The sequence below is a fragment of the Crocodylus porosus genome, unplaced genomic scaffold (genome assembly GCF_001723895.1).
Source record: "Crocodylus porosus isolate Cpor-Errol unplaced genomic scaffold, CroPor_comp1, whole genome shotgun sequence".
NCBI classification, from domain to species: domain Eukaryota; kingdom Metazoa; phylum Chordata; order Crocodylia; family Crocodylidae; genus Crocodylus; species Crocodylus porosus.
In genome coordinates this window covers 124,760,447-124,774,346 of record NW_017728943.1, presented here as the reverse complement: position 1 = coordinate 124,774,346, position 13,900 = coordinate 124,760,447, and the positions used below count along the sequence as shown (strand labels likewise).

Sequence of the window (13,900 nt, the reverse complement as noted above, 5' to 3'; positions counted from 1 at the left end):
TGCAAAGAAGAACTTAGTAGTATCAAAATATAAACATTCTGCCATAGTGAAAATGTCTGATTAATTTAGATAGAATTGTCATAAATAAAGCCTTCAGGATTCTATACAGGGAAAACTGCCAGGGCTGAGAGTCTATAGAGTTTATGAACTGAAGGTTTCCAGTTTCTGTTCATGGTAGTTTTTTTCAGCATTTGATAGTCCCTTGTACTTGCAAGGAGTTGTGCTTACTGTGAGCACAATTCCATACAGATGTTTTGATAAGAACCACAGCTTGAAGTTTCTTTCAAAATCCTTTGAAATCTATTTAAATTCACTATAAGCAAGCTCCTTACTGTCAGGTTTTACTGTTCTTTAAAATTTTAAACATAGCTTGTTTATTTGCCTTGCCATGACACACTTTCTCTTAGGTAGCCCAGCTCCAGTGGCATTGACTCATTTTGCAGGTATAAATGGCATGATGGTTTTGACAGTCCACTGCTGAAAAAGATCCTAGTGAGTCACTGCAGTACTCAGCTGACTTTTCAGTTGCGGTGCTAAAGAAACTGCTTATGTATCTAAGACCAGGGAGTATATATATTTTGATAAGATTTTGATAGACAGACTCTTTTTCATTGCTGATTTTGAAATTGAAATGTTTCTTGTCAATTTCAGAAATGTACAGACTAATTACCAAATTCTTTGTGAGATCCTAAAGAAGGCAAAAGCAGGAAACTTAAAAGCAGATAAAGATATGCAGCAAAGGTCCTGGTAACGAATCCAAGATTCTTGGCTTTAGCTGATTCTTCACTTGTCCCCAAGTAGTCCCTGGCATGTTGCCAACTCTATTGTTTCTCCAGGAACACTGAACATACATAGTTTTTTGAAGATTTTATCTTAACTCCTGGAGACTCTGTAGGTGTGTCCTCCTTAGGTGTGATTTTCAGGTATTTAGGTTCCTAAATCTGAAGTGGGCAGTATGACCCGATTGTCCTTGTTTCAGTTCCATTTTAAACATCTGTCCAGGCATTTTGTCAGTGTGGTCAAATGAATGGTTTTGTTCTATTTTCAATGGGATGCCTGGGACTTGTGTTTAAAACAGAATTGTCCTGGTGAAGATGGGATTGAATCATATCCAGGCCACCCCAACCCTTCACTCTCCAACGTGCTCAGCTGAGACCCATGCTCAGATACAGTGGGGCATGCCAGACAAAGTTTTGAAACTAAGGAAGTATGGTAATCCTTCAAGTGGGTTATTGTGGCAGAGCAGCAAAGAGGTACTTCTTCAGAGACATGAATTGGAGCCTTGTTCAGACTTGTGCTGCAGGCGGTCCCTAGTTCTTAGTTGGCACCTACTTATTCTTACTGAGAGTCAAAAGTAGCTGGATGTGAGGTTAGCCACATCAGTCCCTTGAGTGCTGTTGGCTATAGAGCTTTGCATGTCTTAGCCTTGTTAGTACAGTAGGTTACATAGGTTGCCTAAAACCTGTGAAATTGTTTTTGAAAACAGGAAGGAGGCTTCTTAAGTCATGTTGGGAATGTTATTTCTTATATTTTTATACCTTTTACTGTATGCTAAACAGATGAAACATGAACCAGAAAGGGCCTACCTTCTCCACTCTGGTTATTTGTGGTACAAGGAGTAAGCTGTAATTTTTATGTGTGGTTAGTTTTTATTTGTTTTTCATAGACACCCCCAAAAAACTACCATCACCACAAACATTTCCATGAAAATTTAGCTGCTTGCAAGCTTTATATTTTGTGGAAATATCTCTCAAACAGATTTAAATATAGCCAAATAGCCTTGATATAGGCTTATTCCTTTTATAAATAAAAGTACTCCTTGTTCATTTACATACATAGCACTTTTTAAAACAATAACGGTTTTACCAAAAACAGAGCTAGAAAGACAGCCTAGCCAGGAGTATTTGGATGCGTTGAAGAGACTGAAGGATGTATTGAATGAATCTGAATATAAAACACAGTCCATCATGACCTCAATGAATGACCCTAATAAAGTGGAAAAAGCCTTACAACAGACAAAGGTAAGTTTATCTTTGTTTCCTCAGCTATTAACTTGGCCTCTTGTGTAATTTACTAACCCCAGGGTTGATATTTTTCGTATGACGCCACATTTTCTCACATTAGCTGCTTCTGACTATAACACACACCCTAGTTTTGAAAAGGTAGCATGAAGAAAAAAGAATCTTACCTTCAGTAAGTATCTGAGGAGCAGCAGCTAGGGAGCCAAGCCTCCTGCCAGACCCACATGTTGAGGTGGCCTGCAGACTGATTTAGTGTGGTGGCCCAATCTGTCTTAGGCCTGGGGTTGCAACCTGGGTCCAGGGCCATATGCTGGGTCCAGCCCAGTGCAGCAGGTGTGGGCCTGCATGTTTGGTTTGACTAAGGCCCAACCCCACACTTGGGGCCATGTCATTTGGCTGGGGGGAGTCCTGCCTTGAGTCTAGAAATTTGGTAGAACAGTGACAGCATTAAGAGCCATGGCTTTTGGAGCTGTAGGAATTAAGGCTGCTATCGCTTCCCTGCTGCCACTTTTCCAGATCCATGGGGATCCATTTTCTTTGTATATTATACACACCCTAATTTCTGTCAGTTGGTTTTGGGGAACAAGGTTTAGGTTATATACTACAAAAATAGGTACCCTCAGGCTTTTTAGTTAGGTTGCCTGAGAAATGGAAGTACATAGAGGTTTTGTATACCCTAGGCAAATTCAGTCTGATGTACACTGTCTCCTAGATAAAGTTTAACTTTTTATGAATTGAATTGTGTAAGACTTTACCTTTTAAAATCAGAAACTGGCATACTGTATCTGTGTGTTTATTAATAGGGCCTCCTGGGTGGCTTTGCAGAGGCAAACAGTACTAGTGTTCATATACCACATGGAAAACTTCCTTACAAATTCTGTAGTCTGGGAGGAGTAAAATCTTGCTTACAATTCCATGCTTCTGGGGTAGGCAGGAATCTTTGGATGAAAGTTGCAGTATAAACATCAGTCAACACCAAACAATGTTTCCAAAAGGTTTTGTGTGTGTGTGCGCGCATTCTTTTAAAATGACCTTTAATCTATTCCCCATCCCGTTTTGAAAATTGCTTCAGTACGGTAACATTTTCCTCTTTCTCTGTGTTATAGTTTAGGAGTGTTTGGAAGGAAGCTGGTGAAACTCTTGAAGATAAATCACTTTTTTTATATACACACATGCATACGCTTTTGGTTGAGAGATTCAATTAGGATAGTTGAAGTTCCAGTAAATGAGGATATAAGTACTTTGCTTGTAGAGGCAGCAAACTACAAAAGAGCTGGAATTCTGCAGCTTGCTGTTTTGATATAGCTGCTATGGTGCTTAAAATTGGCAGAAACTTTTAATTCAGAGACTTGCAGCACACAGAGAAAGCAACTACATGTTCATTAATGCGCCATAGTTACTGTGCATTAAGTTTAGTACTTGTATAATCAAGTACTAAAGTCAATGCGCGGTCACTGGCACTACTGCACATTAGTGCCAGTGCACACCTTTTTAGTGATGCTAGTGTGCAGTAGCTTAATACTACTACACAGTAGCATATTAGCACTGTTTTAGATGTGATATGCTCCTGAGCATTTAGCGTCTTGTGTAGATGCACCCAGGGTGTTAGAAACCGTAAGTATGTTGACTTCCTAGGTGTGTTTAATCAGAAGTCAGGGTAGATATACACCCTTATAGAGTAACCAGATAAGATTATATATAGAGCCCAAGCTTTCATAAACCTGAGTTTACTTAATCGGATGCTATGAAAGGAAGTACAGTGTATAAGAAGAAGAGAAAAATTAGAATACAAAAGACAAGAGGGAGAGGGAGATGGAGAGGGGCAGTGCTAGGAGAGAAAAGCAAACCAGCAGTAAACCCATGGGAACAAAAGGGGGTCACAAATGCTAATCCAGGTAATGAGATTAGAATTCATAGTCTCTATTTAGTACAGTCCAGTCTGGATGATTTTTTGTTCTGCAGTTTGCTGTTCAAGCTGGTTTTTAATTTTTTTTGCCTGAGAACAGCAATCTTCAGATATGTGAACCTGAGGTCATTAGGCATCTGTCTGATCCTTCTTTTATTACAAAAACCTTCTCTACCTTTGAGACTAATTTACCAGAAGGGACATACCAAGCAAGTGAAAATGAGTACTGTGAAAGCTATAATAGAGGGCAACATCGATTTAAAGATGGCAAAATGAGTGAGAACTCAAGTGACCTATGTTGCCCTCACTCTTGCAAAGAGCTGTAAGTGCCTGTGGCCTGAATCCCAAGTTTTACATAACATGGTGGCAATATTAGTCCTTATTTTGGATTACTTTTAAAGGCTAGGGGCTTTATTTATTTTTTTTGCAATTAATATTTGAAAATTGGGCATTCCAGTGACCAGCCAGCTTTTTATAATTTTACAAATGCTTAGTGCTTTTTATTTTAATGTTGTAATCTTCTTACATTGCAGCATAGCAGAGTAGCTTCAAGAGTCAAGGTAGTAGTCCATGCTTTCATTATGCTTAGTTGCTGTTACATATTTTCATTTAGGTGTGGTACTTGCAAAAGAGGGAAATAAAGGAAGAGTATTGGAGCCAATTTATGGGGGCACAGAAATAGCAGCCACCCCTGTTGTTGGTTTGACATTGCTCTGTGTGCCACTGCTGTCTAGCTATGCCTCTGGGTTCTGGGAGTAGCATAGTTGTAGTGTCACACAGATTAGTTTGGGCTTACCTACCCAAGCAGGTTTTACAGACTTTGCTGACCTCTGTGCTGCTGCAGCTAGTTTTGGGAGTCTGCCCTGTGCTGCAGTCACAGCAGTGCCTGCAGTATGGGCATATTGTAGCTCTGTACTGTCCACAGTATGCCATATGTAATACTTGCATTTATGTACATATGTACATACTTCTGCACACATTACTGCCCATATGTATCTTTTTGTACTACTTTCTCTGCAGACTCTTTGTGAAAAAGTAGAAAGCCAGAAGCCCTCAATGGATTACTTGGTGGCTGAAACAAAAGTTTTGGAGAAACAAGCTTCTTCTGATGTGGCAAAGATCTACAAGCAAGAATTCAGGCGTATACAGGGCCAGTGGGACAAGTTAAAGGTTAAGGTTTCCCAAGATGTTCATATACTGGAGGAAATCTTATCCAAACTAAGACTGTTTGAGGTAAAAATAAATATTTAGGTTTATACTTTTTTTCTCTGTAAGACCATTCTCTTGTCCATTTGCATGCAGAAATCCAAGTGAAGTAAATAAATCAAATGTCAAATAGGACTTTTATCCAAGCATAAAATGAAACTGCTATCATAGGGAATACTGAAGTATAGCATAATTTTGGGCGAGGTATGCCTAAATTTAAAATATCTGATTTGTTTTTCATCATTGGATAGAATTGATTTTCACTTAATAAAAAGGAGGAACATTATTTTTATATTTTTTCAATTAATTGTTGTAAGCTGTTTATACATTTATGGATGCTCTGTAAAAAGAAAACAAGAAACAACAACCAAAAAACAAACAAACAAACAAACCCCAAATCAACCAACAAACAAAACACCCCCCCCCAAAACCACAACCTAAAAAAATTAATTTTCCCTTCTGTAAAAACATGAAGCAACTGCAGATTTAATCTCCGTAGCCAAAAAAACAAGGAAAGAAAAAAGAGGCTGGAGCTACACTGCAAGACAGGTGGAGCACAGCAGTCTCACCTGCTGTCTGAGTGGGAGCTCAGCACCCTGCGTTCAGGGAGCTCTTGTCAGAGCTTTGCCATTCACCAGAGCCCACTGTAGACATGTTCAGACACTCAACTGCCCTCCAGCTCTTAACAGCTACTTGCATCTGGTAGGTACAGGGTGGAGAAATAGTGCAGCAGGATGGAGCCATGGGAGAGGGAGAGGTGGAAGGAGGTCCTTGCCAGAAAAGGGAGTGGGGTTGGCTGCAGGATGGGTCCGAGGAGTGACCAGGATAGTGTGTAGTGTAATTGGTTATGTCCATGTGTGGGATGAGCAGGGGACCCCTGTAGTGGGGGAAGCAGTGTGTAAAACTACTGCTGCAGTTGTACAAGGATGCCAACCCAAGAATTTTTCTTAAATGACTACAAGTATGTCAAGAAAAATGTTACTCTGTCAGAAAAAAATTTGCAGCTTGTCAGTGGGGGGAAAAACATTTTTGGGTTGGCAATCCTGTTTGAAAGATAGAATTAGAAATGGTTAAACTAGAACTGGTGATTCTTAGCCAAGTACATCTTTGAAGACTCAGTGCTGTGATGGGCTTACTGCCTCTGATGACCCTGCAGTGTTAGAGCATTCAGTTTCTCCGATGGCGTGCTCAGCACCTTGCAGGGGCAATCCCTGCACTCTGATTTTTAAAAATCACAATCCTGTTTCTGCTTCTACATCAGGCATAATACAGCATTAGTACAGAGCTTTCAAAAAGGGAGGGAAAATGAGAATGATATATAAAATAAGTATTCAGGCATGGTGCTTATGTTCTAAAAATTGGATTTTCAAATGTCAGAAGTAGTGGATATAAAGATTAATTAGAACCTGGACTATACTGACCTGATTTTTTTTTTTTTATTATTGTCTTCTCAATCTCCACAAACATTCTTAAGAGGTAGGATAAGAAATGGCATCATTTTAGGATGGGAAGGATTATTGAAACTAATCAGCGCCAAACAGATTCCTTGTACAGAGTAGAATCTAATTCCTGAGTCCTCTCCCTGTTGTCTGCCTATTATTTAATGTTGTCCCACAAAAAAGTGAAAAATCATTGTATCGCAACTTAGAAAATACATCCTGTAGTAAAACAAAATACGTCCTGTAGTAAAACTATTGGATGTACACAAGATGCTGATAACGTTTTATAACTATGAACTAATGTGCATATGACAATTAGGATAGCATAAAAGCTAATCTGGCTGTCAGTGTGGAGGTGTTGCTGTGTAAAGTGTCGATAATATTAATATTATAGTGCTTACTTAGACACTGAATATATTCAGGGTTTGTATTTCCTTTCCCCTTTTTTTGTTTTTATTGAGGTACTTCTCAGCCATCCCTTAATTTAGCAGAAGTTGTGACTTCAGATTCTGAATACAAAGGGTTTTAAATTTTTTTTTACAAATTGAAATTAGTGACAGAAGATATTAAACTCCCAAATTGAACTGCTGCATGAATCATATTTTCACTTCTTAAAATTGGTGCTTTATTTGGAATATTTAGCTAATAGATTATGGAGAGGAGGAAAGGTGCTAATTTGTCCCATCTTTTAAACAAGAATTGAATCTGGTTTTATATGTAATAAACATTTCAAGAGAGTCCATGTTTAATTCATATAGTTCACACACAATCTAATTTTTTTAGTGAACATTATCTTTTTAAATCTTGAGGGCCATTAGAGTCAGGTTTTTTTGTTTTTTTGTTTTGTTTTTTTTAAAGGCTGTGAACCCATACTGAAAAAACCTGGGAGAGATCTCCTCTGTTTGTTTTGCTTGAAAGAAAAACTTACTCAGAGATGCTTGAGCAGAGTCATTTGATTGCTGAGCCTGTGAAGAGCAGAGAGCTTGTAGTGCTGATACTGCATATCCAGGGGGCTCTGGTGCACACACCTCAGCATGTTCTGCAAGCTCCCTCAGTCTGCCTGGAGGTAGAATGGCAGCAATGCACAGAATGGGCAGGAGCTTGTTGGGATGTTGGAGAACTGTTGTGGCATCTTGCAGAAGACAGTCTGTAAAGGTACTCTTGTGGGAATGATTTAACCTTAGTTACTCCCAGTTATTTTTCTCCTGGAGTGGCCATTTTTACTCGGAGAAAAATCCTGAATATCTGTACACTCATGGTTTCTTCCAGGATAAACTGAATGTCAGTACATTGACACAGCCTGAAGTGCTTTTTTAAAAAAAAAAATTAAAGTTAGTCTTCTACTGTTTTGCACTGTTTTCAGAAAGGAAAACTATACACTTTTATTTTGGAGATCAGGAGAACTTAAAACCAAGTTTTGATGCAGACAGGAATTGTAGGGAATAATTAAATGCAAATACTATGGTATCTCTTAATAGAGTAGCTGAATAGTGTAAGCCTAGCTTTCACGATTTACTTTAATCAAAAGTTGGACTGGCTGATTACTGTTGGGAAATGGAAAAAAAAAAAAAAAGCTCGAGGCTTATTAGTACAAGCTTGGGAAACCAGATCTGCGGTAAAAATTTTTCGCTTCATTTGACCTGAGGCACAGAGGTCACACCCACATATTAACACAGGTATTTATCCAGGGGAAGGTTTAAGAAATGCTTACTCCTGCATTTGATCATTAGTTCCAGACTCTGGACTCCCTTCCAGTTTACTTTTGAGTCATTCTCTGCGCAAGTTTTCTATACATGGAAAAAATTAGTAGTATTACAACAGTCATGGGTATGTGGTCCTAATAAACTTGTAAACAGAACCCACAAGGCAGCCTGAGGTTAAGAGGAAGGTGGAAGTAGTTTTGCACTAATGTATGTTTATGTTACTCTAGGATCTTTTATCTTTTCTCAGTTCCCTGTCCATTTTGCAGTTCAACTTATTACCCCCTTTAATTTCTTTTAATCACGCTGTCTTTATTAGTAATTGTCATCCATTCAGTTCAGCACTTAACTAAAGATGTGTAGGTAGTTCCCATATTCACCCAATTAAATACTGCTTAACCTGTGCAGGATTGATTCCTGAAAATGGAAATCCTGATTTTATACTTAAGTGAGGGCAAGAGACTAAGATACTTGTGCATACTTTATGTGTGGCAGATTAAGTATTTTGGTTAGATTTACTTCAGTGAAGTGATGCAGCTACCAGCCTTTTCTGATCTGCACAGTTTTACTCAGTATTGGTATTCTGCTCTTTCTGTGCATATATATGTCATGTGTTGATGCCAAGGCCAGAGATGTCCCATTCATGTCACTAGGATTTCTGAAGACCTAGGGAGAGCAGAGTACAAAGAATGAAATTTTGTCAATGGTGAGGAGTTAATATTTGCAGATCATCTTAATAAAGGGAAAAAGTTAAAGGAAACTGCAAGAAAACATGGTATTGAAGTACAGGAAGTCCTTGGACTTACGACCCAATTGGTTCCTGAAAACTGCGTCTTAAGTTGAAATGTTGTAACTTGGAACTGATTTTCCCATAGGAAACAATGTTATAAATGGGGGATTGGTTTCTGAACCAAGGCCCAATAACCTATTTTCAACAAAAATAACCCAGAATTTTGTACTCAATCAATTATAGATGAATAATGTAGCTACATTAATGTATTTATATTGTAAATAGCAATCATACTGATTTGGAAGGACTTCTTTGAGGAGACTTTCCTGGACTTTTTGAAGGGCTCTTGGCTGGAGTCTTCTCAGGAGTCTTGGCTGCAGGTTTTTCTGGAATCTTGTCTGCTTTGTTAAAAACAGTGTCCAAGGAAATTTGATGTTCTCTTCTTTTTCTTGTCAATTTCTCTGTAGCAGCTGTACAGGTTGGGTATGCTTCTATTTGCTGATGCATTGCGTTTAGGGTCGGTGTCATGTTCCTCAAACAGGGACGCAGCAACTTCCAAATATTGAAATGCCTCAGCCAACACTTTTGTTGTCAAGACTTTAAGGAGGATACTCTTCAACTTATAGGACGTTAGCTTGCATTTGTATTACATGTTTTTTACTTTTCAGTATTTCTATCTTCTGTTAGCATTTTTTGACATTTAAGTAGCACAACAATAGTGTATGTCATCTGTACATCTTAAGAGGGGAGTTAAGTGCCATCATCCGTACTTCATATGTGAGGAAATAGAGGATCACAGTGAAGTGACTTCTTTGCTTGCACATATTAGGTCAATGCAATGACAGAGCTGCATGTAGAAATCCTGATTCTCCATCCCGTGCATTACCCCCGGGGCTGTCTTGCAAGGAACTCCAAAATTTCCCCTCAATTATGGAAAGTGAATTCTGTTGCTGTTGGCATGGCATGGGCCACATTGACTTCTTTACATTTTACTTCAGAAAACAAGAAGAGGAGAGAGAGTCATTTAACTTTCTTTAATGGCGTATTTTTTTACAAACTTAATAGAAATGATTAGGGAAAATATTTTTAAGCAGGCATCTCCACTTTATTAAGAAGATTGTCACATTCGCATATTTTCTACATGGACAGCTGTAGTAGGGGTCTTCTGTATAGAAAGCAGTATTTGCCTTCACATTGAGAAGGCTACAAGGACTACTCTGATTCCTGGCAGATTTTCAACTTCCCAAATTGGTTCTGGCCTCTCATGTCCCAGGCAGAGTTCCGGGGTTGATTGATCAGAAGAGTGGATAGGTAATTGTTTGGGATAATACTGGAATAGCACAAACTGCAATTTGTGCAGTGTTAGACTTAGATGAGCCTTGAGGTCCCTTCTACTTTTATGGTTTTATGTCAGGGTTAGGAATGTGGCATGATCTTACTCAGTGCTTCCACAACATTGTATGATCTACTTTTGCTCTCATGAGCCACAAGGTGAAAAAAAAATAGGCTGGAGTTAGTTCTCTAAAGTTTTTGTTCTGCAGATGTTTTTCTAGATTATGTCATCTCTGCCATATGGTCTTATTTGCTTACTAAACTCTAGCCTTCCATTTGATTTATTCATCTGCACAGATAGGCTTGTTGTTATTGATGTTGATGATAATGTTCAGAATGTTTGATCTTTGTTTCCAGCTGGGATGAAATGGGGCAACTCATCTAATATTAACCTTATCCCAAATTTAGGGGGTAATTTTCAACAAAATCTGGTTGAAAATCTATATGATTGCCTAAGTAGTATGCTTCATTTCTCTCCCTCTCCCCAGCTACTTCCCAGTCCTCATTGGACAGTATATGAACTTTAACTTTATTCACCTTTCGTAGATTTAAGTATTGGTTCAGAAAGCCTAAGTATGTGAGTAGCCCATTGAATTCTTTTTGGCTGTTTATATGCTTAACATTAGGCATGTGCTTAAGTATCTTGCTGAGTCTTAATGAATACATTGTACTGTGGTTTCATTTTTGGAGCCTCCTTTAGAAATTGATTGCACAAAGAAGTCTAATCAGCTGCAGGAAATTCCAAAAGCTGGAGGAGGAACACAAATATGACAAGAATCTTACCCATAAATCATTTTCCTAGTAGGTTTTGGATAAAAATAAACACTACAGTGGGCTTCCACTGTAGATTTTTTTAAAGGTCATTGATAATATTTAGATCCTTAAAACATTATCATTGCAACTTTTCCAGTAAAGTAAGGCATATATTTTTTCCACTGTGACATTCAGTTTAGAATATAGACTTGTACTTCCTACACTGCAAGTCTGTGCTAGGATGGTTGTGTCAGGATAATGTGAAACTGGTTCACAGCAAATGTAAAGCTCACCTCTCCCCCCACCCCCCGTGTTCTTTAAAGCATTACCAAATCCATAGTTTCCTTTCATGTAAATATAATTAAGAATGAGGGGAAGAAGCATGAAAAAAGATCTGCAAATGATGATAACATTACATGAGACAGGGTAGAACCGTTTTTTATTAGAAAGGAAACAGAACCTCACCCTTCAGGCTATATAACCCAGCTGCTTACAGGAAGCAGTTTCCCTTAGGTGGAGCTTAAAACTAACTACTGAGGACCACTTAAGAGTGACATTTTGTTTTCAACAGAGGGTCATCTAGGCACATGTACAGCCTTGGCTGACTTGTTGGGTTGCTGATACTGCCTTGGCAGACTGTTCCCAATACCATTTGCCTTCTGATCTAGTTATACCATAACTGTATATGCGAGGGGTGCTCAACCTCTGGCGCATGGGCTAAATGCAGCTTGCAGAGCCTTGGAATCTGGCCTGCGGGGCTCCCCATGGATCAAGAAATTGGGCAGTGGGCAGCAATGGCCATTAATACAGCCACCCTCCCTCCTGCTGAATTTCTAGACCCCAAGCCCCGTGTACCCAGTCAGAGCCAGGCTGCGCTCCCTCCTGCTCTGTGTTTTTGTGTGTGTGTGGGGGTGTGGCCTGGCTGGGGGTGCAGTAGGGGAATGCCTCTACCCTCTGGGCCTGGATGAAGCCCCCTTTCCTGTCTGTGGGCCCAGAGAGGGTCTGCCTGCCCTCCTCTGCATGGTTGGATGGGGCTCTGGATCAGAACTGCTCGTGGATCTGGCTTGTGGTCAGACTGGGCACTTCCCATCCAGCCCACCAACACCACTGGTACATGCTGTGGAGCCTTTGAAATATCTGGCACTATACATTGTCAGAGACAGATTGTTGGATTTGGTGTCTACCAATAGAGGCATGAGACTTGTGCTTCTCTCCAACCAGGCCTCTCAATGGAAGGGGTTGGCAGGAACTCCTGCAGGCTCCTTACCTCTGCTTCTCTCCTGATCCTACTGCACCTATGTAATGGCCAGAAACAGTGTGGCCCATATTCAGCTATTCTGTGACTTGCATGTGAAACTGTACAATAGCTTTTTCTTTGCATTCATATCAATTTAGATGGGAAAAATTACCTCTCAGACAGAACAGGAATTGAGACTGTGCCTAGTAGCTTTCCAAATTTTCTGTCTTCATTACCAGTTGCTGCTGAAATGCTATAGTTAGAGGCTGTTCATCACTATGTTATATCAACCCTTCATTACTGTGTTCGATTTAGGCTGATTCAAAAGTCATGCAGAAATGGATGGATGGTGTGAAAGACCTTCTAATGAAAGAACAGGCCATTCAAGGAGATTCTGAAGGGCTTCAAAGACAGCTTGACCAATGCACAGTGAGTTCTGCTGATCTAAGGAACCTTCTGTAATAAATAGTGTTGTTTTCTAACCTTTATTATTTTGCTACTGTTACTAAGTATAGCAAATGATGCATTGAGTCAAATTGCAAGAAAATTCTCTCCATCTCCATCATTCTGTCCCAGTCATTTTTTTTTTGCTAGCTCCTCACTTTACTCACCCATAATATTTTGCCCTTATTGTGCTGTTTTCAAGTCTCTAGGCATGCCAGTATCCAGTGAATTTAGCTTTGCATGTCCACCATGAGACTGGTATTTTCCCTGTTTTACAGTTGAGGGAATTGAAGCACAGCAAAACAAAGTGACTTACCTTAGTTACCCCTGGAAATCCTGTGAAAATTCAGGGTTAGAATTCAGATGTTTCTCTTGTCCGGTTCTTTGCCATAACCACAAAATTATTTTTTTCCACGACCATTGGCCTATGTTAATACTCTGCAAGAGCTGAAGTGATATAGTTAGAGACTGTTCATCACAGTGTTATATCAACCCTTCATTACTGTGTTCGATTTAATTCAGTCTTATGTGAACAAATGAATAAATAGCACCTGAAATTTTATCTGTTTCTTGGATGGGTTTCCCTTATTCATGAATGTTTTGAAATTTCTGAAATGGAACTTTTAGTATACATGGCATGTTCTTCAAACTCATATAGAGTCCTAAGAGGAAAATGTAATATCTGTATAATGTTCTACAAAGTAAAAGTACTACTACTGTGTATTCCCATTTTTAAAAAACATGTGTTGTTAATGTGTATATTTTCTGCTGTGTGTTCAGCTGTTTGTTAATGAAATGGAAAAGACTGAGCTCTCTTTGAAAGAGATGAAAGAAGTAGAGTCTATTTTAAGAAATCAGCCTATTCCAGGAGTTCATACTTGGGCAAAATCTAGGTTGGTGGACTGCCAGACACAATGGGACAAACTGAGCAAACAGGTCAGTTAATGGTAGTATTGTTACTTATTTGTTATCTGATAATTCTTCATTGTATTCTCTTGAGTGTAGGCCTTAGTAGGATGGCTGAGTAATACCCTACCTTCTGCCTGAGTAATGAATGTCAGAATAGGAGTGTCAGCCATTAGATGACATCCTGTTATTAAAATGTCTTTAAAAAGGTTGTAAAGGTTGTGGC

The 13,900-nt window shown here is 39.1% G+C and overlaps 1 protein-coding gene across 3 annotated transcripts in view; it reads left to right on the top strand.

Moving 5' to 3' along the window:
- UTRN (utrophin) overlaps positions 1-13,900 on the top strand; it is a 541,506-nt gene that overhangs the window by 155,002 nt on the left and 372,604 nt on the right. For all 3 annotated transcript variants that reach the window (XM_019550130.1, XM_019550131.1, XM_019550129.1), the window contains exons 21-24: positions 1,876-2,021; positions 4,948-5,160; positions 12,640-12,753; positions 13,549-13,704. In XM_019550130.1, the coding sequence (XP_019405675.1) occupies positions 1,876-2,021; positions 4,948-5,160; positions 12,640-12,753; positions 13,549-13,704 (629 nt within the window). The remainder of the gene's footprint in view (positions 1-1,875; positions 2,022-4,947; positions 5,161-12,639; positions 12,754-13,548; positions 13,705-13,900) is intronic.